Source organism: Podarcis vaucheri (genome assembly GCF_965113315.1).
Source record: "Podarcis vaucheri genome assembly, chromosome: 4".
Classification (NCBI taxonomy): domain Eukaryota; kingdom Metazoa; phylum Chordata; class Lepidosauria; order Squamata; family Lacertidae; genus Podarcis; species Podarcis vaucheri.
The window spans coordinates 14,825,467-14,851,383 of NC_138762.1; the positions used below are offsets into that span (position 1 = coordinate 14,825,467).

Genomic DNA, 25,917 nt, shown 5'->3' on the forward strand with positions numbered 1-25,917 from the left:
CCTGCAGTTTCCTCCTACTGGTTATAGGCCTGCCCTCTGGGAACAATAGACAGCAAATGAGTAAGTCCGAGTGAACTGCAACATGCAGCAAACCACACAGACTCCGGTTCCAGAATTCATTTTTAGAAATTTGGCTAGTTGTGGCAGAACTGGAACACAGGGCAGAGCAAAGGCGCGGCTGAGTAAAGGAACAGAATATGGGAAATCACAGCTTTTTACAACTCTTTCTCTCTCTCATGAAATATGTGGCGTGATAGCTGCCCCATAATAGCAGCCAGTACTCTGAACAACATTTATGATACAATGTAAGGGTGTGCGACTTTCCTGTTCATATATTTAGGTATCTTGGACTGGAGAAAGGGTTGCCACTTTTTAACATGATGTACAGTCTAGCCAGTCATCATTCCAGTAGGCAAAATTAATGGTGGCTGTTGCCACCGTTGTATAATCATAGGCATCTAGTTACTTTTCCCCATTATAAAATATGCAGTTGGAAATACCGTATTTTTTGCTCTATAAGACTCACTTTTCCCCTCCTAAAAAGTAAGGGGAAATGTGTATGCGTCTTATGGAGCGAATGCAGGCTGTGCAGCTATCCCAGAAGCCAGACCAGCAAGAGGGATTGCTGCTTTCACTGCGCAGTGATCCCTCTTGCTGTTCTGGCTTCTGAGATTCAGAATATTTTTTTTCTTGTTTTCCTCCTCCAAAAACTAGGTGCGTCTTGTGGTCTGGTGCATCTTATAGAGCGAAAAATACGGTACCTAATGTGCAGTATTGCTTTTTAAAAAATATTGTAGTTGTTTCGGTAGTCTGTGGTTAAGGGGAGTGGATATATGTGGTGTCAGGCAAGAACATAGTGTGCGTGGAACAACTGTGTGGGTAGGAGGAGTGGAAATTTGCAGTGGCAGGCAAGAACATGTCACACACATGCAGCAAATGTGATAGTGTGATTGTGCCTCCTTTGTACATTGCAGTGATTTTTCAGGCTGAAGGTGAGGGACTTCTCTGTGAAAGCCAGGAACGTCCCCATGTGTGCAGAATGCAGAATGCTTTTATTGACTAGTGCATCTCTGAATGTGGAAGAGACATTTTGCACTAAGTTGTAAAGAATACTCAAATAAAAGGGGGTGGGCAAGTGCTGGTTTTGATTATTTAAACTGTTTTTATGGGATTTGTTGCTTGCCATGAGTTCTCACTGGAGAGAGGTGGGTTGGAAATGAAATTAAAATAAAATAAAATAAAATAAAGAGCTCGGTATCTTCTTGGCGGATATAAGAAAATTCATTGCAAAGTTTTTTAGGTGTGTGTGTGTATGGATGAGACATAGATAAATAGATCATAGATAGATAGGGGTTTTTTCACATTTGGGCATTACAAGTTAAGGCAGATATAACAACCTAAGTGATTTGAACATACGTTCATTCACTTCCTTATAAAAACATTCCTGAAGCTGAAAAAGTAACCCAGAATATGCTCAAATCACTGCTACTACACTTGCAGTGAAATTCTATACATGCATTGACCTAAGTATGCCTGAATGAGTTCGCAATTGAGCCCCCTAACTTCTGAACAGACATGTATAGGATAGCACTGCTAAAATAGTATGACCAGCTTTACCCTTTGTTACCTGTGAACGCAGTCCTTCTATGAGTCGCGCTTATAGAACAGGGGTCACCAACGCAGCACCCGTGGGCACCATAGAACCCATGGCGGCTTCCAGTGGTGCCACTGAGCGGGAGTTCAAAAATTTATTCTTTCTTTTTTTAACAAAAATATGTAACCAGCCCTCCTACAAAGAAAGTCATGGGGCAAAATGTTATGGTACTTTCTAAGTAATGAGAGTGGGGTGGCTGTGCTCCATGGTTTTATGAGACAGCAACAGCAACAGCATGTGTGTGTGTGTGTGTGTGTGTGATCGATCAGTATGCTGTCATCTCCACAATCAGGATTTCCTAAGGCAAGTGTAAGGTTGTTGGGGGTGGTTGCCACTCTAATTTTGTGTTATGCTATGCCCCCTTCGTGGCAGCCATTTTGTGACGGGCACCCCCAGGACTATCGAAATTTGCCCACTAGTCCAAAATTTGCCCACTGTTAGAGAAGAATAACTATCTTTAAACCTGGTCACCGTAGCTCCAAGTAATTTCTCTTTCTACCTGAGTTGTGTGTAACTGGGCTTATTCTATACCAAAAATAAGAGGTAGCACTGATTTAAAAAGAGAGAATTTCTAACCCTTGTGTATCTCTTATTCTTTGGGTTCCCCCATTCACCTAATAACAAAAAAATAAAAACCAAAGAAAGTGTGATTTTATACTCGCATTCATCTTTTCCCCTGGTACAAACTCAGTTAACAACTCCGCGTGCCAAGAAATCATTTTTCTCTTTTCCAGACAAACGGCACGTAACTTTTCAAATCCCTTACTGCCTGATCCCATCCATGTTTACTTGAAGAGCAAATCCTGCCAAATTCAAGAGGGGCTTACTCCCAAGTAACAACATGCACATGGGGCTGCAAACATAATCACTTCAACCTGGAGTTATGTCACAGTTTTGCAAGAAATATTGCTGCAGTGTACTAAAGTACTCCCCACACACCCCACGCCCCAGCTTCTGCCGCCCCCGACAACAACCCATAAACACACCTTTGTTGCAGCCACACTGTTGCAGAGTTTGCCTTTGAGGAGCCGCACATGATTCATGCTCAGAAGAGAAGCGCTCTGCTCAATCGTTAAGCCTTCCCGCTCCCACGAAGGAAGAGGCAGAAGGGGTCAGGATATAGATAAAATAAAAGCCCTGTCCGAAAAGTGAGGAAAATCAATGCCCTCTTCAAGTGGAACCGTCTAGACATCCATACGATACAGTCCAGGCTTTCGGCACAATGAAGAACCCAACCCCTATAGATCCTTTTCCTGGGAATCTCTTATTCTCATTCCAGCTGAAGTATGTTTCCAATAAACCGTTCTAAGGAAGAAGGGGATGTTTTAAGAGCCATCTACTTTCTGTAAATTATTCAGGTTATAACCCCAATGTTACTGTGGTCTCTCAAGAGGCAAGCCATACAGCCAACCACATACCATTACTTTGCTAAGAGTCAATCCTGGCTACTAAAGATCTAAAGCAATTTTGCAAAAAAAAAAATAAAAAAATCCATAGCATCTCAGATGTTCCCAGACAGCAATAAAAAACGGGGGTGCATAGAGACCTACCCGCAGACTATAAAAAGCTTATGCTAAAGGCGGTTGTAAAAGGAAAAGAAAGACTTTGCAAAACTCTCCATAACTTCAGAAGAAAGAAGTGCTGCTGTTTCGGGATTTCTAGTAGATTTCAGAAACTTTGCATGGGGTTGTACAGTAGAAACACTCACAACTGGAAGCTATATATGAACACACAGTTGGGGTTGCCACGTAGACACCTCGCAGCCTGGACACTGGACAAAGCCCATTAAGTCTCTGGCTAAAACAGGAAAGAAGGCAGCCACATAACTGTTCCTGCCCATTCCCTCAGCAGACTTCTTGTTCACCCTTAGTTCTCACAGCTGGAGGCCTTACTAGGGCCAGCAGTGGAGAGAAGGGAGTAGGTGACAGGACTACAAGGCTGTAGCTGCCTTGTCCCATGCTAAGCAAGAGATGTGTCCAGTGTTTGGGGTTGGGAGGGGGCAAGCCTGCACACAGTAGACTCAGCTGATTGCGTGTCACTATAATGCCACGTGAACTCAACCTGTGATGATCCAACTATTTTGGAAAGGTCCAGCGCCACTGGAATAAACCAGACCTCATTGTTCCCAGAGCTAGAATCAAATGAGACCTCCCCAGTAGAGGAGGACCCCAAACAGGATCAGGGAGAATTGGGAAGAGGCCCACTCAGGGCCAAATTTAAGTTTGATGAGACCCTAAGCTACTGAAGGTAATGGGGCCCTTTAGATGTCCAGCTGTCCTTTGTCAACAACAAATTGTCACTGTTTTGTGTGTGGAATATATGCTATATGGTAATTTATGGACCTAATAGGTATCTAAAGCCATTTCAGCATGCAGAATGTAGGCACCCTATATATAGAAATGAGCAAACCAGTGATATTTTAGGGTGCAGGCAGGGCCCATTACTTACATCATAGGAGCCTACACAACACAAAACACTGTTGCTGTATGTGTTTTATTTTATTTGTTTTTTATCTTATATTTTGGAAATGTACATCCAGTTTAGTTTAGTGTTTTTTTAAAAAAATGGGGTCCCCAAGAGAGTGGGGCCCTAAGCTATGGCTTATTTAGCTTATACATAAATCCGGCACTGGGCCTGCTCCTATAGGATGGTGGACCACTCACATCCCTTATTCATTTTGGTTGGGTAAAAGGTAAAGGTAAAGGGACCCCTGACCATTAGGTCCAGTTGTGACCGACTCTGGGGTTGCGGTGCTCATCTCGCTTTATTGGCCGAGGGAGCCGGCGTACAGCTTCCAGGTCATGTGGCCAGCATGACTAAGCCACTTCTGGCCAACTAGAGCAGCGCACGGAAACGCCGTTTACCTTCCCGCTAGAGTGGTACCTATTTATCTACTTGCACTTTGACATGCTTTCAAACTGCTAGGTTAGCAGGAGCAGGGACCAAGCAACGGGAGCTCACCCCGTCGCGGGGATTCAAACCGCTGACCTTCTGATCGGCAAGTCCTAGGCTCTGTGGTTTAACCCACAGCGCCACCCGTGTCCCTAGTTGGTTGGGTAGTGGGAAGCAAAGTAAACATAGTAGGGAATTTAAAACAGGAGCTCAGACATCATGGGTTCTATATCTTCAGCTTCTGCAGTGGCCTCAGAGGAACCAGAGCTGAAGGGACAGGCTTCTGCTCCAAAACAAACATATCCATTAACAGTGACCTCTTGAAGCCCCAACGCAGGTTGGAAGGACTGAAAACCTCCTCCTTCAGAACGAGGGAAATGAGGGGGTCAGGTACATAGGCTATGCAATACCCTAAACTAAACATTGCAGGGGGTTGGACTGGATGACACTTCCAACTCTACAATTTTGCGATTCTATTATTCTGTGAAATAAAAAGTAACATACAATTGATATTAATTATTAAATTTGTATTCCGCCCTTCATCCAGAAAGCACAGGGCAGTTTACAACAGAAAAATACAAAATGAGGCACAAACTGCATAACAAAACAAAAACAAGCCAATAACACACACACACACACACCACGAACTTATGTAAAAGGCCATAGATTGTTTAATCAGAGAAACGTTTTTGCCTGGTGCCTAAAGATATGTAATGAAGGTGCCAGGTGAGCCTCCCTGTGGGAAGCATTCCACAAATAGGGAGCCACCACAAAAAAGGCCCGTGCTCATATTGTCACCCTCTGGACCTCTCTTGGAGGGGGCACACGAAGCAGGGCCTCAGATGGTTGCAAAGTCTGGGTCAGTTCATATGGGGAGAGGCAGTCCTTGAGGTATCACAGATTAAAGGCTTTATAGCTCAAAACCAGCCTGGAAACTGATTAGCAGCCAGTGTTATATGCTCAAACCATTTTGCCCCAGTGAGCAACCTGGCTGCTGGATTCTGCACCCACTGAAGTTTCTGATCTGCCTTCAGAGGCAGCCCCAAATGTAATGAATGCGTTGCAGTAATCTAACCTAGAGGTTATCAGAGCATAGACAACAGAAGTTAAGCTATCCCTGTCCAGATTGGGGTGCAGCTGGGCCACCAGCCAAAGCTAATGGAAGGCACTCTGAGGCCACCTGAGCCTAAAGAGACAGCAAAGGATCCAGGAGTAACCCCAAGCCACATACCTGCTCCTTCAGAGGAAGTATAACCCCATCAAGAGCAGTCAATCTCCCATCCTTCCAGCCTAGGGAATCACCCGCTAACAGTGCCCCAGTTGTATCTTACAACTTAATGTCATTCAATATAAACTTTATACCCATTCATATCAAAAGGCAGAAAGCCACCTTTCACTTTTTGGGATGATACATGGTAGGTCTTCTGTTCTTCCTGCTTACAAATTTTAGACATCTATTGAAAACTATGTTATTCTGACAGTCCTTTGCAAGTGCGTTTCTTTTCCCCAACTGTTCCCTCTCCCCGAGGCTTTTATTGAAGTTTTATTGATCCTTGCTGTAATTTTGTATGGTGTGTACCACCTTGCTGAATTCTTGTGAAAACTACAGTCCCTTTCTATATATTAAACAAATAAATCAGAAATGCTCTGTGAAAGACCAGCGCTTGAAGGTGTAAAATTGGACAGGAGGGCAAGGAAGTATGAGGATAGAGAGGTAGAAGTCTTGAAGGGCTGACCTCCAGATCCTGCTTTTTGCAAGCAGAAACTACTTTGAAATGAATGGAGGTTGTGTTATAAGACCAATGTAATAGTGAACTCTATTTATTTCAAAGAGGCTTGTGTCTGAAATGTTGTGGTGGATCATGCCCATACGATGCCAAGTTCATTAAATCCTGCTTGTCCTCCTTTCCGGCTAACAACATTGCACCAACAAACACTGGGGTGTTATTTCAAGGAATGAGATAAACCTGTGCATTAAATCTTTCCCAATGAAATCCGTGGAACTTTTACACTGGTGAAACATGCCCATTGTCTGTACATTTGTTTGAAAGGCTACTTATTAAGCTGATCTCGCTCTCTTAAGCTGGGTCAAATCACTTCCCCCTTTTATATATACACTTGTAATTTCTGTTCTACGACACAGACAGAAATTATATATCATTAGGGTGATTAAGTATCACTGCAGAACGGAACACCACCAATCAGAAAAGTCCTTGAAATTTTTAGCCAAGGGGTGGGGAGTGGGGGAGAAACAGATCACACTTGAAGGCTCAGACAGTTTTTCAATACACAGTGGTACCTCGGGTTATGAACTTAATTCGTTCCGGAAGTCTGTACTTAACCCGAAGCATTCTTAACCTGAGGCGTGCATTCCCTACATAGGCCTCCCACGGCCCCAGAAGCAGATTGTGTTCGTATCCCAGGGCAAAGTTCGCAACCTACTTCTGGGTTTGTGGAGTTCGTAACCCAAAGCGTTCGTAAGCAGGACTGTTCTTAACCTGAGGTACCACTGTACTGTAAATTGTATTCCCTACTCTTCCATAAACAAAAATTATCATAATAGTTCCATTGCTCAAATTAGAACTAAGACAAAAAAAAGAATGGGGTACATTTCATAAACATTTTGCTCCCCGCAAAGTGATTCCTGGGTCTCCCAATTTAAGGGAGGATTTGCACAAAAGAGGGCAAAAGTGTTTGTAGCCCTATAGCTAGATGCCGTCACCACCACTACTAAATGTCAACATTCCCCCCCCCACATGTCCACATTAGGGATGGAGAGAAATCCAATTCAGTTTGTGTTTAAAGACGAACCTGTCAAATTCAGGCTTTCCGAAATGATATGCAACCCGAAACACAGCCATCCTTAGCAAGCTGCCTGCCTCTCAATTTTGCAATGCAGAGAATACATATGTTAGTTAGAATAGCACAGGAAAAAATGCATTAGGGGACGGGCTTTGGAAAAATTGTGTTTATTAGGCAAAACTGCACGCAACAATGTGTTTATTAGGATAAATTTTCGCTGAAAAGCAGATGGATTTTCATTGGGACTGTTTTTTAAAAATCACAAATTGCTGTATAAACAAGGAGAACTGAATTTATGGTTACAACTGAAAGAGCCCAGCTGTCAGGTCTGTCCATCCCCAATGTACAGAGGTACAGATATACCTTTCACTACTCCACTGTCTAGTATCATTTTTAATGCACTTCCAGCCCTCTTCACCAGCTGCTTCTACACCATTAGAAAAACAAGAACAGCCCACTTCTTCCTAGAAACAGTCAATCTGATTGCTTATAAACTAACTTTGTTCTTCATTTGCCCTCATCAACTTTCTAAAGTAGCCATATCTAACTGGCTCACACAAGGATCTCACTGTTTCTAGGAGTGATGAGAGTAATTAAAAAAAAAAATGTGCCAAAGCGACAGCCAGTTTGGGCTGTGATCAGTAGCAAACTAGTGCAAACATCAGATTGGAATGGGCCACACCCTGAAACCTCCTTTTTTCATAGAACCACAGAATTCTAAAGTTAGAAGGGCCCCCAAAGGTCGTCTAGTCCAAGCCCCTGGAATACAGGAATCTCAGCTAAAGCATCCAGGTCTTCAAAACTCAAAAGCTGGATAAAACAGGTGCAGCAACAGTTTGAATTGTTCCCAGTGGAATTATGAGCAATTATAAATGAATCATATTTAAAGTGGAAAAGGGCAGCTGGGAAATTGGCATTAAGCAACAGCTTTCGTAATTCTCTCCAGAAACGTTCTAGTAGTTACAACAATGTATTTTTGGTGGGTTCCATTGTGCAATCGCAAAATGCCTCTTTGGGGCATTAAACAGGATTTTACTTCTTCTGTTTTAATGCATAGAAGAGACACTACAGTGGTACCTCGGGTTACATACACTTCAGGTTACATACGCTTCAGGATAGACTCCACTAACCCAAAAATAGTGCTTCAGGTTAAGAACTTTGCTTCAGGATGAGAACAGAAATCGTGCTCTGCTGGCGCGGCAGCAGCAGGAGGCCCCATTAGCTAAAGTGGTGCTTCAGGTTAAGAACAGTTTCAGGTTAAGAACGGACCTCCGGAACGAATTAAGTACTTAACCCGAGGTACCACTGTATTTTGATTTAGTAACTGGCTAACATTCCCCAATTGGTCAAAAACAGAACATTCATAACAGACTTCCTGGCCTTAAAGCAGTGGGGTTAGCTTTCAGAACCCACCTTTCCCAGTGTTTTGGATACAGTGCAAAGGTTTGCTTAGATGGCACTTCTACTGCTATAAAGGTCTGCTTCTTCTTTATTTCTTATGTTATTTTGTGGTGGAGGGTTCTTAGCATTCAGACTAGAATGAGTTTTATTCAGCATGTTTCATGGTGTGTGCATGTTTTTGAGCTGTGTGCCAATTCTATTACGAAAGCAGTAATAAGGAAACACTGAATTTAACCTTTAACAAAAAGAGCCCAAAAGTATTTAAATTTAGTATTTAAATTCAGCATTTGACATTCAAGAATCACAAAGGTGTAGAAAAACAGAGTTTGCTGTCTTTGCTGCTACAACTGCATCCAGTGACTGAGAATAATTTACTGCTTATCAGTAGAGACCAAAATATGGTCACAGCAATGTAAATAAGGCATTAACATGCTAAACCTCCCATCTCACTGGGACATCTTCAATTAAGTGCATTTATTAAAGGGCAATAGGAAAGAAATCATATTTATCCTTGAACTAAAACACAAGCAGCAGTGACGAATAATCAGAATAAATAATTAGAGCTATCAGCAGATTAAAGCATTCCTAGTCAACTAATTGTGTTCAAAGAGCAGGACGTAATTGTTTGCAAAAGGCCTTTCAAACAGTGCTTTGGCTGCATGGACTCTGTTCTCAGCAGCCAAGCACAGCCAAACTGAGCAGGATTGTACCCTCTGCTCACCAGTTCTCCAATGAAGGGTTCGATCCTGCTGAGTGGAGGGGTGTGCTTTACCAGCACATTCCCCACAGGGAACACGCTGGCAAAGACGACCTCAAAAGGACTGTGAAAGGTCAGTTCTGTTCAGTTTGGCTGTACACACCTGTTCCCCTGCTGTGGCCCTCTGGTTTTAAGAGGTTCAAAGTCTAGCGTTGGGCTACTTGAAAGCCCTTTTGCTTAGAACCTACATTAATCTTTAAAACTATGAAAATCAGAGGTTCACAGAGCAATGTGGGGCTCTTTGCAAAAGCGCTTCAAACAGCCCCACACTGTGCTTTGAAGTCTTAAATACTGGAGGTTCAAAGACTGGCCCCACCCACCCATTAAATTTGGCCCTCTAGGGGTGGGGAGATAAGGATTTGGCCCACTTTGTATTTTTTTCTGCACCAACCTCCCCACCCCTTCTCCTTCTCAGTAACCAACACCACTCAGAACGGCAGGTGTGTGCCACACACAAACATACCATGACATCTACTAATGCCTAACATTTTCTGGATACAGATTTAATTGATCCTCTGCAATTAAAGTAATGCAAAATGCTCTAAACTGCCTTATTTCTGCATATTCCAAAGAAAATGAAAGTAAATTAAAATAATAAATTATTTAATTAAAATAATGCAGAATGCTCTAAACTGCCTTATTTCTGTATATTCCAAAGAAAATGAGAGTTTGCGAAGATTTTGAAAACAGCACCCAGTTTCTTTGGGTGCTTCTTTTATAAATCCCTGGTTATCCATCACAGCACCTTCCTTATGTCATTATTCTATCACCCATAATGAGACAGCTGTTTTGCTTCCACTACCTCTGTGCCCTCTTAGGACGAAGGAAACTACAGGTAACCAAATTATGTATGCAGTGGCAAAGACCTAAGAAGCACGCTGCACTTATAAGGCACTGTGTCTTTCCAAAGAGGCTCTCAACTCTTAAAGCAGCAATATGCTCTCCAGATCTGCACTTTAATTTCCATCCACTCTTCCTGGCAGAAGGAAGCTGACAGCATTTTTTCAAAAAGAGCCACGTGCTCCTTTTAAATAGCTAACCAACCCCGTAAAACGACAGGCTGTTTTTCTAATGGCACATCATTAACATGCGAGCAACTTCACTTGCAGATATGTCCTGACAAATAGCTCTCTCCATAAGTGAGACAAAGGAGGAGGCTTGGGGAATCCCACCGATTTCCTGGCCTTCTTCGAAAAGACCAACTGAAAAGTTGCATCTTTCCATCTGTCTCTGCAGCCGTAGTTAAACTAGAGGTAAATGACTTGCATGGGACGCGGGTGGTGCTGTGGGTTAAAACACTGAGCCTAGGGCTTGCCGATCAGAAGGTCGGCGGTTCGAATCCCCACGACGGGGTGAGCTCCCATTGCTCAGTCCCTGCTCCTGCCAACCTAGCAGTTTGAAAGCACGTCAAAGGGCAAGTAGATAAATAGGTACCACTCCAGCAGGAAGGTAAATGGTGTTTCTGTGCGCTGCTCTGGTTAGCCAGAAGCGGCTTAGTCATGCTGGCCACATGACCCAGAAGCTGTACACCGGCTCCCTTGGCCAATAAAGCGAGATGAGCACCACAACCCCAGAGTTGGCCACAACTGGACCTAATGGTCAGGGGTCCCTTTACCCTTTACCTTTATGCAGCAGTACAATTGTCCCTCTATGTTCTGAAGGTGGTATAGCCCCACAAGGATTACAGCACATGGTTTTTTTCCTGGATGGCAAGAAATAAATTCACATTTTCCATGTTTTTTCACCTCCCTTTACTTTTTAGAAAAAGCATTTCATGACATTTGGGGGCTCGAATAAGCATTCCAAGCCCATCAGCTTCTATTTTCTTTTCCTTTTATTTCCAACTTGAGGATATTAAGAGGGAAAGCCCACATCATTTTTTAAATGTTATTTTGAGAGACGCCGAGAAGAGGGAGAAAGGAGCTAGAGAGCTGAAAACTTTCTACGGTCATATAAAAAAGGTGGGGGGAGAGGAGCCTGAGAGAATTGTCACAGCCAAGCTGTAAACCTGTGAAAATATTACATGAATTATAATAACAGAAAGCTTGACACACTTTAACTTTGTCCTGGCAGGCTGGAAGCCTATTATTTATTACAAAGTAGAACGGTAATGAAGAAAATTAACGATGTTAACCCATTTCTCCATTCAACTTCACTGCTGAGCCGCGAAGAGCTATAACTATCATTACTTTGTCAATACAAAACTAATCTCGCCTCCCAGAGCTTTCAGCCTTCTCCTCCAGTTACCTAGAAACTGAGCCATAATTTGCTATGGGGAGCAAACAGGGCCTTAAAACCAAAGAGGCAGCTGCAAAATGATACTGCCCCGTCAATTAATCTTTCCCCAGGGATGCCACTATTCTGCCTGCTACATAGAGAGGCAGGCCATATATACTACATCTATCAATGATCCCTGTGTCTTTTAAGGTGCTGCAGGAGAGCTTGTGGAACTACAGATGTAGCTGGACCCCAAATACCACCACATAGACAATGGTCAGAGGTTGTGGTGGTTGCTGTGCTGTTGTTTGTTTGTTTGTTTGTTTGTTTGTTTGTTTGTTTGTTTGTTGTTATGTTTATCTCCTTTCTCCCAGGCTGGGGTTCGTGGCAGCTCACATGTAAATACATTGGTTATGTGATACAGAGTAATTAAACCAAACTAGCTAAAACTGGGGACGTGGGTAGCGCTGTGGGTTAAACCACAGAGCCTAGGACTTGACGATCAGGTCGGCGGTTCGAATCCCCGTGACGGGGTGAGCTCCCATTGCTCGGTCTCTGCTCCTCCCAACCTAGCAGTTCAAAAGCATGTCAAAGTGCAAGTAGATAAATAGGTACCACTCTGGCAGGAAGGTAAATGGCGTTTCTGTGCGCTGCTCTGGTTCGCCAGAAGCAGCTTAGTCATGCTGTCCACATAGCTGTACGCTGGCTCCCTTGGCCAGTAAAGCGAGATGAGTGCCGCAACCCCAGAGTCGGTCACGACTGGACCTAATGGTCCTTTACCTTTACTAGCTAAAACTGACAATCAAAACACATCTAGAAGCAGCAACTAAAATACAGTTTGCCCTGGAAGCAGCCCATTGGCTGCACCTTAGTTTTCAAAGGCCCGTCTGAACAGGAAGGCCTTAGCCTGCCAGTGGAAGGATAGCAAAGAGGCAGCCAGTCTTATCTCTCTTGGGAAGGAATTGAGGAATATGGGAGCAGCCACAGAAAAGGCTCTGCTTTCCTTTGGACCACATCAGCGAGGCTGAGAGGGGGGGTCTTGGCATCAGGGCAGCCCAGGACCTCCATCCACACTGCCCAAGCTTGCGCCCCAGGGAGCGGAGGTTACTTCAGTGCTGCTCACACAGTGGTTTGGCTTCACCCCCGGAGGCACACTCCATTGTCTCTCGGGACAGACGGATGCCAACAGCAACAACAAAATTCACACCGTGCATGATTTCATACTGCTGTACCATATCTCCCCATAGTTATATATTTTTTTCTGCCAGGTGTTTTCATGTATCCTTCCCTGTTTCTTTGTGCGGACAAATGCTGAGAAAGAGATGGCATAGATACAGACAACTCTGGTCTGGCCCCTTTTCCACCACAACCATTGGGAGATTGCAAGCATACTGCAATCATTCTTACCTTTGCAGTTTTATCTGTGGAATGATTATCAGAAGATTGGTTCCCTTTATCCTGGTTTTCCCCTGATGCCCGTTGTTCTGGCCCATTTGAAGCTGCTGTCTAGAAATAGGAAGGAGGGGAGACATTTCAATAAAACGTTCACCAAGAAAGTAGTAGCACAAACAGAATATATTTCTGAGGGCCCTTCCAGGTGTCCTTATTATTATGCATTCGTGCCCTGCACTCCCTTGCCTGGAAGTAAGTTCTGTTGACTTCAGTGGGGCTTACTTCTGAGTAGTCATGCATGGGATCACACTATTAAAGGTGAAAACTGCTGAGAGACTTATGCTTTGAGCCTGGAAGGATAACACACACACACACACACACACACACACACACACTTATGCAATGGTCTGAGGACCGCACTGCCCTTGCTATATTTGAATACATTTTTCATAAACAACCATTTTGGGTGAATACTTATCTGGACATTTGCATGGCTTATATCGACGTATGTGTTTGAATTAAGATGGGTGTGTTGATGGTGACTATATTCTCAGTGTGAGCTGGTGGGGGTTTTCATCCGTTCTTTCTGTTTTTCTTTTCTTCGTTTGTTATTAAGCCAGCACTTTGGGAGCAAACTGGGAGCCAGTGTAGATCTTTAAACACTGGCAAGGTATTTGGAAAGATTGGCAATGTCTACCTAGTCATATATCCATCTCTACCTTCTCCCGCCATCTCTCGCTTTTTTCCACCCGTTGTAAAGCATTCAGCTTGTGAAGACCTCCAGTATGAGTGATCCACCAACGATTTAAATGGCAGTGGTTGACTAAATAATTATAATTTTCCTACATTCAATCAACGCTATAGAACGAAGCTCTGGCTGCATTTCACTTGGCTTCCCCCTCGTTCCCGGCCGTAATGAAAAAGCAGCACAATCTGACATTGAAAATGGCACATCCTGACAACATTAACAGCTTCATACATTAAGTAGCCCATAAAACTGCAGCAATATATTCAGATGGGCTCAGGAAGGTGCTTCTTAACCCCATATCCATGATTAAGGAAGAGCTTAGTCACAAATCACACCAGCATAGGTTTTGCAACCATCCTTCATTTATATAACAGGAAATAAAGATGTGCATTTGTGAACAATGCATTTGTGAACCACTTTGATGTTTGTTTTTACAATCAAGTGGCATAGAAATTTTAGGACTAGGACTTAACCTGCCTGGGTGACCCCCACTGCCTGGGATAAGGGGCAGATATTCCCACGCTGTGTCCAGGATTCCTGTAAGGGCTTTGTTTTATTTATTTATTTTACCTTCATAATTCAAAGGGAGCCACTGACATTTCAGCCAGCCTTTTGTCTGGAAAAAACCCTACCCTGCACTTGTGTATCTCAGCGGTGGGTTTGGTTTTATTTGGCTTGGTGCATCCCTAGTTGTCCAGGGATGATCTAGTATATTTTGCAAGGCCTCCCTGGAGGGTTTGCACCAAGCTGCTATTTGGATGCCTGTGAGCCATCTGTTAAAAACATATGGTCTAAATTTAAAATTGTCTGCAGACCATAAAAGGATCTTAACGTCTTCAGCAGGGCCGGCCTACCCATGAGGCAAAGTGAGGCAACTGCTTCCTGCAGCAGGATCCACAGGGACAGCAGATCCCAATGCCGACCATTGTTCCCCTCCCCTTCCCACACACACCTTATTCCTGGGTGTAGATCCCTGCTTTTTTCTTGCTGAGGAAGTGGCACTATTTTGTGGCTCACCTCCATTGCTAAAATGTCTTGGGCTGGCCCAAGTCTTCAGACTCCCCTGTATCACCCAGCCTTGGAGCCCCTGCCCACGCCTGCTGTGACATCACAGCAAATCAACCAATGGCACCAAGAGAGGTGGAGCATGTTAAAACATGCTTGAGCCTAGGTGGTCATTGGTTGCTTGACCCACCTCCCTCAATACCTTTGGTCAGAACTGCAGAAATGAGGCGCTGGAAGAAAACATTCAGGACTCCAAAAGCATAGTAAGTGGGATAATGAGAATCCTGGGGTCGAAATGGTTGTAGCTGAGTGGTAGAGGACATGCCATGCATGCAAATGGTACCAAGTTCAATTCACTACATTGCCAGGTAAGGGTGGAAAAGAGTTCTGTTTCAAAGCTTTGAACACCCTTAGAGCAGTGTTTCCCAAACTTTTTTGGGCAACGGCACACCTGTTTACTGAAAAAAAATCTCGCGGCACACCACCATTAAAGCCCCGCCCCGTGACGTCAGCGCGCAGCGTCACGCCGGGAGGGACGCACGAAAGTGAAAGTTTTTCCCCTCCCCCTTGCCGGGGAACCTCCAAGCTTTGGGGGTGGGAGGAGGCAGCAGAGCGAGGGACTGAGGGACGGCGGCAACTGAGGCGGAGGCGGCTGTTGTGGTGGTGGCGGTGATAGCGGGCGGAGGAGGGGGCGGTGGCGGGGCTTGAGGAGCCGTCGCCGGGAGTTGCTGCTGCTGCTGTTGCTGCTGCTGCCCGGACATGCCGGCCTCCTCCTCCTCCGCTGTCTCGCGCTCCTCCCTTTTGCACGCGCTGCCCCGCCGCTCGGCACCACCACCGCGGAGCCGCCCCCGGCTCGACGCGGATCCTCGCCGCCGCCGTCTCTCACCGCCCGACTCGCCCGCCTCCCTCCCACGGCACACCAGCCAATGTCTCACGGCACAGTAGTGTGCCGCGGAACACCGGTTGGGAAACACTGCCTTAGAGGTCACTGCAGATCAACTCCAGCCATCCTAGCCAATGGCCACCAGGCTCCTTAACACCAGGTTAAGGTACGGTTGCCAGATTTTTTTTTCAATGAATCCGGGGACACCTTTCAACTTCAATGGATTTTGTATGGGGACTGTATGGGGGACGGATAACGGGGATGTCTGGTAACCTTAGGTTAAGGAAGTCTGGTATAGACAATACTGAACTAGATTGACCAATATATAAAGATGAGCCTATTGGATCAGGCCAGCGAACCATCTAGTCCAGCTTCCTATTCTCACACTCAGGGGCGTCTTAAGCATATCCGGCACCGTGGTGCAAATATCCCTCCGGCCCCCGCCCCTGCTCCCCCGTTTCCCAGAGTTGTTGACCTTTTTAAGTGGGGGGACCCCAAAGTTGTTGAACTTTTTAAGGAAAGGTTCCCTAGAGTTGTTGACTTTTTTTAGGGAGCTGACACTACGCTTACACATTATCTCTAACAAGCCCTTAGAACAAAATAAAATGAAAAGAAGAAAATCTAATGAAGTCCTTCCAGCAGTTCTTCTAATTCATCCTCATGATTCAAATCACCACATATCAAAAAGTTAAACCAATCGCCAGTTTGTTGTTCTTTAAATAAATTGATAAAGACACAGAGAATGAAGTTCCCGGCCAATTTGTGTTTAAGTACAAAGCGAACATTTTCAAATATTGTGGGAGGTGGGGTGGGGGTGGATGTAAAGTAGTGACATCCTGTACCTAAAAAGGACCCAAAACCTAGGTCGCAAGGGCTGCAGCACTAACTGCACTTACCTGAGAGTAAGCCCTGCTGAATCTAATAGGACCTTAAAACCCGCCCCCGTCTTTAAAGGACTTTTTGTTGGTGTTTGTTTTTAACCACTAACTGCACGGAGAGCACACTCTCTAGTCCATCCTTACCTCTGAACTAAGTCCTAATGGTAGTGCGCACGCCCCTCAGCTTTCCCCCTCCCACCGCCCCAAATCTGAATGAATCCCTCCACCTTTTTCCTTGATGCGGCGCCCCCCGTCCTCCCCACTCCCTGCGCTGGGCAGCTCAAGGCTCGCTTGCCACACGGGCTTCCTCAGCAGTCCCGCTACTGCCGCGGGGCGGGCAGGAGGGAGAAGGGCGCTGTGTAGCTTGGTGCGCCGCCGTCGCTGCCTCCTCTCCCAGGCAGGAAGCGAGAGAGAGCAGCTGGCCGTAGGAAGAGGCGCCGGCGCTGCCTAGCATGCCCTCGCAGCTGTTCCCGGTTGGTCCCGGACTCCTGCTGCTGGGCGTCCCAATGGGCGGGCGCAGGGCGCCACTAACCCTAATGGGTAAGACGGCCCTGCTCACACTGGCTAACCAGATGCCAATGGCAAGCCTCCAAGCAGGGCCTGACTCCGCAGGAATCAGCTTCCTCCATTTGTAAAGCTTTTGGTATTGTTTTCTGTGGCTGTTTCCATACTGTAATTGAGTTGCATTATTACACTGTTGACTTTAAATTGCAAGCCCGTTTCAGTGGCGTAGCGTGGGTTGTCAGCACCCGGGGCAAGGCAAGTAATTTGCGCCCCCTAACCCATGGATTTTAGCACTTGAGTGCGAGCGCGCCCCCCAGATGTTGCACCCGCCCCCTGCACCCCCCCACGCTATGCCACTGGGGCTGGGGGCGAGCGAAGGAGCCAAGGACCCCCCCAAAGGCTCAGCAGGAATTTATTAAATTTATTATTTGCGGAGCCCCCGCGGGCCGAGGCAGCCGAAGCCCCCTCTCCTCGGGCGCCTCCCCGCCCCCTCCTCTCCTTGGGCTGCAGGTGGAGCTCCAGATCCGGGCTTGGCGAGCGCCTCTCCTCCTCCCGGCCGGCTCCGGGGGCTTCCAGCCATGCTCCGTCCTCGCCCCGCCCCCCGCGGCTGAGACTTGCGCTGAGAGCCGGAGCCAGCGGCGCCCCCTTCTGCCGGGAGACCCTCGCCCGCCCGCCGACTTCCTCTCGGAGGGTTTAGCCGCAGCGAGGCCCCTCGGAGCTCTCCTCCCTCCCAGTCGGCAGAAGCAGCTGCCGCCTGTGGCTGGGCCGAGGGGATGGTGGCGTCGGCGGGGTGCGGAGGCTGCCCGTGCCCGGCCAGGCGCCGGTGGCGGCGTCGGCGCTGCTGTAGCGGCTGCTGCTCCTGCGAGCAGTGAGTGGAGCGCAGCCGCAGCGGCGGCGGTGGGCGCGCGCGCGCTAGGGGCGCAAGGCTGGCGGTGGCAGCGGGGAGCCCGGCGCAGGAAGGAACTTGTCCCTTCCCTCTGGACTCGCGCCCCCCGCAGATGTTGCGCCCGGTGCGGCCGGCACCCCTGGGACCCCCCACGCTACGCCACTGGCCCGTTTGACCTTACAGGGGTACCTCGGGTTAAGTACTTAATTCGTTCTGGAGGTCCGTTCTTAACCTGAAACTGTTCTCAACCTGAAGCACCACTTTAGCTAATGGGGCCTCCTGCTGCTGCTGCGCCGCTGGAGCACGATTTCTATTCTCATCCTGAAGCAAAGTTCTTAACCTGAAGCACTATTTCTGGGTTAGCGGAGTCTGTAACCTGAAGCGTATGTAACCTGAAGCGTATGTGTCAGGGGTTCAGGAGCAGAGACGCAGAGAAGGGAGGAGACAGAGAGCGAGGGGGAGGAATACGAAGGAAGGATGAGTGGGGATGACGACCCGAGATCCCCGAGCCTGTCCAGTGAGTCCGAGGATTCCCAGAAGGGAGCGCCAGCGGTCAGAGCAAGGGGGGAAAGCAGGGGGACACCCCAGGAAGAAGGGGCCAGAGAGGGATCAGAGAGCAGCAGCTGGAAATCGGGACCAACGTGCCCAGCTGGGAGCAGCGGGGAGAAAGGGGACCAGACATCGGGTTCCGGAGGCTTTCAGCAGGAGGGAGGGCATGAGTCAGGAGTAGTCACGCCCACATCAGGGAGCGAGGAAACGGTCAAGAGGAAGGTAGAGAGTTGCGCGCGCGCGCCAAGTTCAAATGCAGCGGAAGCTGGCGCAGTAAGCAGCCCGGAGAGTGAGCCAGGTCCCAAAGCCCGCCGCAAGGAGGCGGAAGGGTCTGGGGGGTCAGCGTCAGAAGAGAGTAGGAAGGAGGAGACCCCGGGGGGCAGAAGGACCCAGAGACGGAAGGAAAGGCGCAGGAGGTGGAGCAAGGCTAGGGTATTAAACTGGTGTGCAAGAGGCGGAGACTCAGACGGGTCTTCGCCGGTCTGACATAGAAGACGTAGGGCTGCACATTGCAGTTCGGAAATGGAACCTGTAACCCAATAAAGACTCTTATAACGTGAACGCTGGCTAGCGTGGTCCTATGTGAGCTGGGACTGGGTAGCAGCCCTGACAGTAAGACCCGTCTCTGCAAAGCTTCGGACACCTGAAACCTCGCAGCGGAGGCAGAAGCAGCGAGAGGAGGAAATTGGTGTTTGGGAGCAAGCTCACAAAAGTTGGCAGAGATGACGGAAGGAGAGAAAATTTCAGCGCTGCAACAGGCAGTGACCCAGTTGAGCGCAGAAGTATTGGCTTCCAAGAAACGGGAAGAGGATGCTGCGGCCGCCTACAGAGATCTCCACGCCAGGTTTGAAGCGTTTGTTAAGCAAGGGCAACCGGGACCCAGACCGGAGGGGGTTGGGTTGGCACGGAGAGCAGGAGGGCTTGTGGCTCACTTCGATGGGAATTTACAACAGTACCCCAATTTTCGAGCAGACGTAATGTGCGCACTGCAACTGCTGGCAAAAGACTTTAGAGATGAGGAAGAGAAGGTGGGGTTTATACTATCCCATTTGCATGGGGATGCTAAAGCGTGGCTGCGCAATTTGTGGAGGGATAAAGATCCGGCGCTTTGGAGTGCAGATGCCTTTATCAAAGCGATGGATGCGTGCTTTTTATCTACCATTGACGTGGATCTTGCTCGACGGGAGATACATGGACTGAGACAAGGGAGGGCGAGTGTACAGCAGTATCACGCCCGCTTTTTTGCACTGGTCAGTGCCTTGGAATGGGACAGAGATTCGCCTCCAGTCAGAGACCTGTTCTGGGAGGGTCTGAGCAGTGCAGTTAAAGACGAAATTGCGAGGGGGGAGAGGCCCCGGAGCACGCAGGAGGTGGTCCAAAGGGCGCTGACTGTGGGGGTGAGGCTGGAAGAACGCCCATGGTGCAGAGACGAAGGACGTGGAGGGCGCGAAGCAGTGAGAAGTTTCTCCTTCGTTCCCAGGGAGGCAGCGCGTGCGCAATCCACACCTCCGCCAGCAGGGGGGGTGGAACCCATGGAGGTGGGAGGTGCCCGGGCTCAGTCAGCTACCAGAGCCCCAGCACCTGGAGCAGCCAAAACTAAGCCTCCTAGAGGGAACCGGAAGTGCTACATCTGCGACAGCCCTCAACACATGGCGAAAGAGTGTCCCCAGAGGAACTCCAAGCACACTGCAGCCTCCGCAACGGTGACGGCAGCTACGCAGCACAGAGAACCCCAGCAGGGAAACGACGACGTCTGGCTGGAAACGGAGGCACTGGGGCCCAGCCAGACAAATCAGTGAAGCAGTCCCCAGAGATCTTGCAACCCACAGACCCCCTCCCACCCAAACCAGTAGTGCAGCTCACCGCATCACTCCAGCTACCCAATGGCATCACAATTGACGTGCCGCTTTCTGTGGACTCTGGGAGTAATGCCGACTTTATAGCGCAGGATTTTGTGGAGCAGCACGCTATACAGCTACTACCTGCCACTCTGCCCCTGCAAGTCGTCACAGTGGATGGCAGAGAGTTGCTGGGGGGGCAGGTGGTGAAGCAGACGCCGCCAATGGTGATGCGACTTGGCAACCACAGGGAAGTCATCAGTTTTAATGTCACCCGACTGTCGGACACGCCCATTGTTTTGGGCATGAGTTGGCTGGACAGGCACAGTCCGACGCTGGCTTGGTACCAGCGACAGCTGATCTTCGGTTCTTCTTATTGTGCGGAACACTGCATCCTGCCCAGACAGGAGGGAGAGGAGGAGGAATCACAGCTGCAGTTGGGAACGTTGCAAGCGGTCCCCCACAAATACGCAGACTTTCTGGAGGTCTTCTGCGAGAAGGAGGCGGACAAGCTACCCTCTCACCGACCATATGACTGCAAGATTGACCTCCTGCCTGGGGCGACGCTGCCGAAAGGGAAGCTGTATTCCATGTCTGAGGACGAACTACAGGAACTCAAACAGTTCATAGATCACAATTTGGAGCGCGGTTTCATCCGGGAGTCCAAGGCAGTGGGGGGCAGCCCTGTTTTCTTCGTGAAGAAGAAAGACACGCCCCAAAAAAGACTTGTAGTTGATTTTCGCCTCTTGAACAAGATGACCAAGCCCTCTGATTTCCCCATGCCCAGGATTGACGACCTCCTAGCGACGGTGCGCAAGGGACGCGTGTTCACCAAGTTGGACCTGCGAGGGGCGTACAACCTCATCCGCATGAGGGAGGGCGATGAGTGGAAGACAGCCATGTTCACGCCTCTGGGCACCTATGAATACAGAGTTATGCCGTTTGGATTGCAAAATGGTTCCCACTGTTTTCAAGCTTTCATGCATCACGTGTTGGCGGGGCTCCTCTACAAGAAGTGCGTCTGCTTCCTGGATGACATCCTGATATTCTCCGAATCGCAGCAAGCACACGACCAAGACGTTCGGGAGGTGCTGAGTAGGCTGCAGCAGCATAGACTGTACGCCAAGCTGGAGAAGTGCCAGTTTGACACGACGGAGGTGGATTTCCTGGGCTACAAGTTGTCGGACAAGGGGCTAGCCATGGACAGCGCCAAGGTTCGTGCGGTGTTGGATTGGAAGAGCCCGCGCAACCGGAAGGAGGTCCAACGGTTTGTGGGCTTTGCCAACTTCTATCGCAAATTTATCAAGGGGTTCGCGATGCAGACGGCGGCCATTACGGACACGCTCAGCTCCAAGAAAAAGAAGTTCATCTGGACGGAGCAGGCGGAGCAGTCCTTTCAAGCGCTCAAGCGTCTCTTCGCGTCGTAAGAGCAACTGCTGCATATCGACCCCAGCAGACCGATGCGGGTAGAGACGGACGCGTCCGATAGAGCCGTGGGAGCTGTCCTGCTGCAGCGAGACCCGCAGGGGGTCTGGAGGCCGGGAGCGTTCTACTCCAGAAAGCTCAGTAAGTCGGAGCAGAACTACACCATCTGGGACAGAGAGTTGCTGGCCATTCATGCAGCGTTCAAGGCGTGGAGGCATTTCCTGATCGGCGCCAAGCACACAGTGCAAGTCTGCACGGACCACAAGAATCTGGAGCACTGGCGCACGGCGCAGTTCCTGAACCACAGGCAATTACGTTGGGCAGGGTTCTTTGCGGACTTCGATTTCCGAATAGAGTACGTCCCAGGCGAAACCAACGTCATGGCGGATGCACTGTCCCGTAAACCGCAATACCTCGAAGAGGTGACGCCAGCGGCGGCCATGCACATCTTCGCGCCAACAGCGTGGGCGTGCGCTTCGGCTACAGTAGACCTGGATGCGGTGCGGCGTGCGTTGCAGGACGACTCATTCGCACAAGCGAAGATGGCCGAGGTGCACAGGGGCACGGCGAAGAGTGACGAGTTCCAGATACGAGACGGCTTGCTCATACGTAAAGGGGCCATCTACGTGCCGGGAGACGAACTTCGCGCCAAGGTACTGCAACAGTTGCACGACGCACCCACGGCTGGACACTTTGGCACAGAAAAAACGGTGGAATTGTTCGCAAGGGATTTCTGGTGGCCCAGACTGAGAGGGGAGGTCGCGGACTACGTCGCGAGGTGCGACACCTGCCAGACTCTTATAACGTGAACGCTGGCTAGCATGGTCCTATGTGAGCTGGGACTGGGTAGCAGCCCTGACAGTATGTAACCCGAGGCACCACTGTATTTAAATGAAGCAATGAAAGCAAAAGCTGTAACACCTTAAGTGGGTGTGCACTGTCTTTGACACGGGTGGTACCTCCACCACTAGCCTTGACTCCTCACCCAGCATAAGATGAGAGCAGGCCTGCTGGATCAGGCCAAACACCCATCAAGTCCAGCATCTTGTTGTCGCAGGTGTCAATGGGAAGCCTAAGACAGAGTCAAATGGGCTGGTGCAGAAGAAGGCAGCTTTCCTAAGCAGATCTTCATAAATTGATGTCCAGACACAGTAATAAGAAACGTCTGCAAAACAAATGTTTGCAGCTCCAAATCCCCCCAAAAAATCACATGAAGCCACAAGGAGCTACCTTTTATGTGACTGATATTTACTTAAGAAGACTTCCCTTCAGTTCTTTTATTTGCTAATTAGATGGGGGGTACTTTTAAGACTGGCATTTTCCACAAGCTTTGGTAAGTCAAGGACCCTATACAGGCAAAAAAATGAGCTGAGATCTGTATATATCCCAGTAACTTCCACATTTAAATGTCAGCTCCCAGTACAGAATGTATACATATTTCCCAGGACTGCTAAGCTGTAACATACAAATGCCACATATATATCTTTGGAACGGTTTGGAAGGAGGGAATGATGCAGCCAAGGTTCCCTTCCTGCACCCAAGACCCATTACTCATCCCAGTGTTTTCATCCACCCAGCTGTGGGATGGGAGGAGGAATAACCTGGGGAAAACTATGGCTGCATCATTTCCCACATTCCTGAGATTCCTAAAGGTATATGTAGAAACCCTGGATTGTGGTTAGTGAGACTGGACTTACCATTGCAGAAGCCATGCTGGTTCTGCTTTAGCAAGGCTTGTTCTTCTGTATGTTTGGCAGTTGTATAGTTAACAATAGTTTCCACCAGTTTTCCTCGAACAGACATTAAGTTAACCAGTCTGCAATTTCCTGGATCCTGCTAGATCCCTTTTTAGAAATGGTGTTGACAGCCTTCCAGTCCTCGGATATGGAGGCTGAATTTAAGGATGTAACATATTTTTCTTAGAAGATCAGCAGTTTCAAATCTGAGTTCTTTTTTAAAAAAAATGTCAGAAGCATTTGACTGTGTTGACCACAGCAAACTATGGCAAGTTCTTAAAGCAATGGGAGTGCCTGATCACCTCATCTCTATGTGGGTCAAGAAGCTACAGTTAGAACTGGATATGGAACAACTGATCGGTTCAAAATTGGGAACAGAGTACAACAAGGCTGTATATTGTCTCCCTGCTTATTTAACTTATATGCAGAATTCAGCATGCAAAAGGCTGGACTGGATGAATCCCAAACTGGAATTAAGATCAACAACCTCAGATATGCAGATGACACAACCTTGATGGCAGAAAGTGAGGAAGAATTAAAGAACCTTTTAATGAGGGTGAAAGAGGAAAGCACAAAATATGGTCTGAAGCTCAACATCAAAAAAACGAAGTTCATGGCCACTAGTCCCATCACCTCCTGGCAAATAGAAGGGGAAGAAATGGAGGCAGTGAGAGATGTTACTTTCTTGGGCTCCATGATCACTGCAGATGGTGACAGCAGCCACGAAATTAAAAGATGCCTGCTTCTTGGGAGAAAAGCAATGACAAGCCTAGACAGCATCTTAAAAAGCAGAGACATCACCTTGCTGACATAGTTAAAGCTATGGTTTTCCCAGTAGTGATGTATGGAAGTGAGAGCTGGACCATAAAGAAGGCTGATCACCAACGAATTGATGCTTTTGAATTATGGTGCTGGAGGAGACTCTTGAGAGTCCCATGGAGTGCAACAAGATCAAACCTATCCATTCTGAAGGAAATTAACCCTGAGTGCTCACTGGAAGGACAGATCCTGAAGCTGAAGCTCCAATACTTTGGTCACCTCCTGAGAAGAGAAGACTCCCTGGAAAAGACCCTGATGTTGGGAAAGATGGAGGGCACAAGGAGAAGGGGATGACAGAGGACGAGATGGTTGGACAGTGTTCTCGAAGCGTGAGTTTGACCGAAGTGGGGGAGGCAGTGGAAGACAGGAGTGCCTGGTATGGGGTCAGGAAGAGTCAGACATGACTAAACAACAAGAACAATACCAGCTACTGGAAATCAGAAGTGGGGAGAGTGATATTGCACTCAGGTCTTGCTTGTGAGCTAACTATAGCCATCTGATTGGCCATCGTGAGAACATCGTGAGAACTTAGTGTTCCTGCAGTTGCAGATTAAATATATGACATGGATCTTTGGCATAATCTAGCAGGGTTCTTCTTAAGTTTTTAATTTCTTCAATTTAATTTAAGGTAATCACAGTGACAGGCATCAATTTAAAATGTGCATATATTTATTGGAGCAGCATGGTTTTTACCGACTTCTAGGAAACATTTTGATCCTTTCAGCAGTCTATAAAATAGGTTGCTTTGATATACTGGCACATCCTGGTGACAACAGGAATCTGTCAATTAATCTATCATACTGATAATCAAAGGTTCCTAGGAGCACATGATGCTGGGAGGTATTGACTTTTATTAAATTAACTGCTTGGGAAATAAATGCCGCTCCAATCATTAAAGCATTTAAAGAGCTACAGGGGAAAGTGCAAAATACATAACCACATGCGCCCAAGTCGCTAATTTCACAGAATATTAATGTAAATTAATTAATTAAGCAGATGTACAGCGACCACATGGCCTCCTGGGATGAACACAGAACACTGGGGAAGATGTGAATGCAAGAAAAAATAGTGAGTCACTCGCCTGTGTATAAGATTACAGGCTGCAAATGATCAATGGGAAGAAAAATATGCTTGGCTTAAGCATAATTCACTTTCAATAATTTCAAATTCTGGCTTGGTGTGGACAGAGGTGAGTGTGCGGGTTCCAGAGAAAGAAATATTCAGAAACATTAATCTCCCTCTTTTTCCTCCCTCTGCCACACTCTTTTCTGTGGGAATTAGACTGCAGTTCCCATTTGCAGAGTATGTGGAAGACAGCCCTGGATCTGTTGACCTTTTAGTTCTCTCTTCCCTCCTAGAAAACCACACAAGACACACTTCATTGAAAGTTTAAAGAACATATAACTTTTATTTAGTGTGCCTGCAATTTCAGGTTAAATACCGTATTTTTCGCCCTATAGGGCGCACCGGCCCATATGGCGCAACTAGTTTTCAGGGGGGGAAATCAATGAAAAAATATTATCCCCCCCGC

General features: G+C 47.6%; 1 protein-coding gene across 11 annotated transcripts in view; it reads right to left on the reverse strand.

Annotated features, from left to right (window-relative positions):
- The window catches only part of DLG2 (discs large MAGUK scaffold protein 2), a 921,944-nt gene that overhangs the window by 761,206 nt on the left and 134,821 nt on the right, over nucleotides 1-25,917 (reverse strand). For all 11 annotated transcript variants that reach the window (XM_082219075.1, XM_082219062.1, XM_082219073.1 and 8 more), the window contains exon 5: nucleotides 13,131-13,229. In XM_082219075.1, coding sequence (XP_082075201.1) covers nucleotides 13,131-13,229 — 99 coding nt within the window. The remainder of the gene's footprint in view (nucleotides 1-13,130; nucleotides 13,230-25,917) is intronic.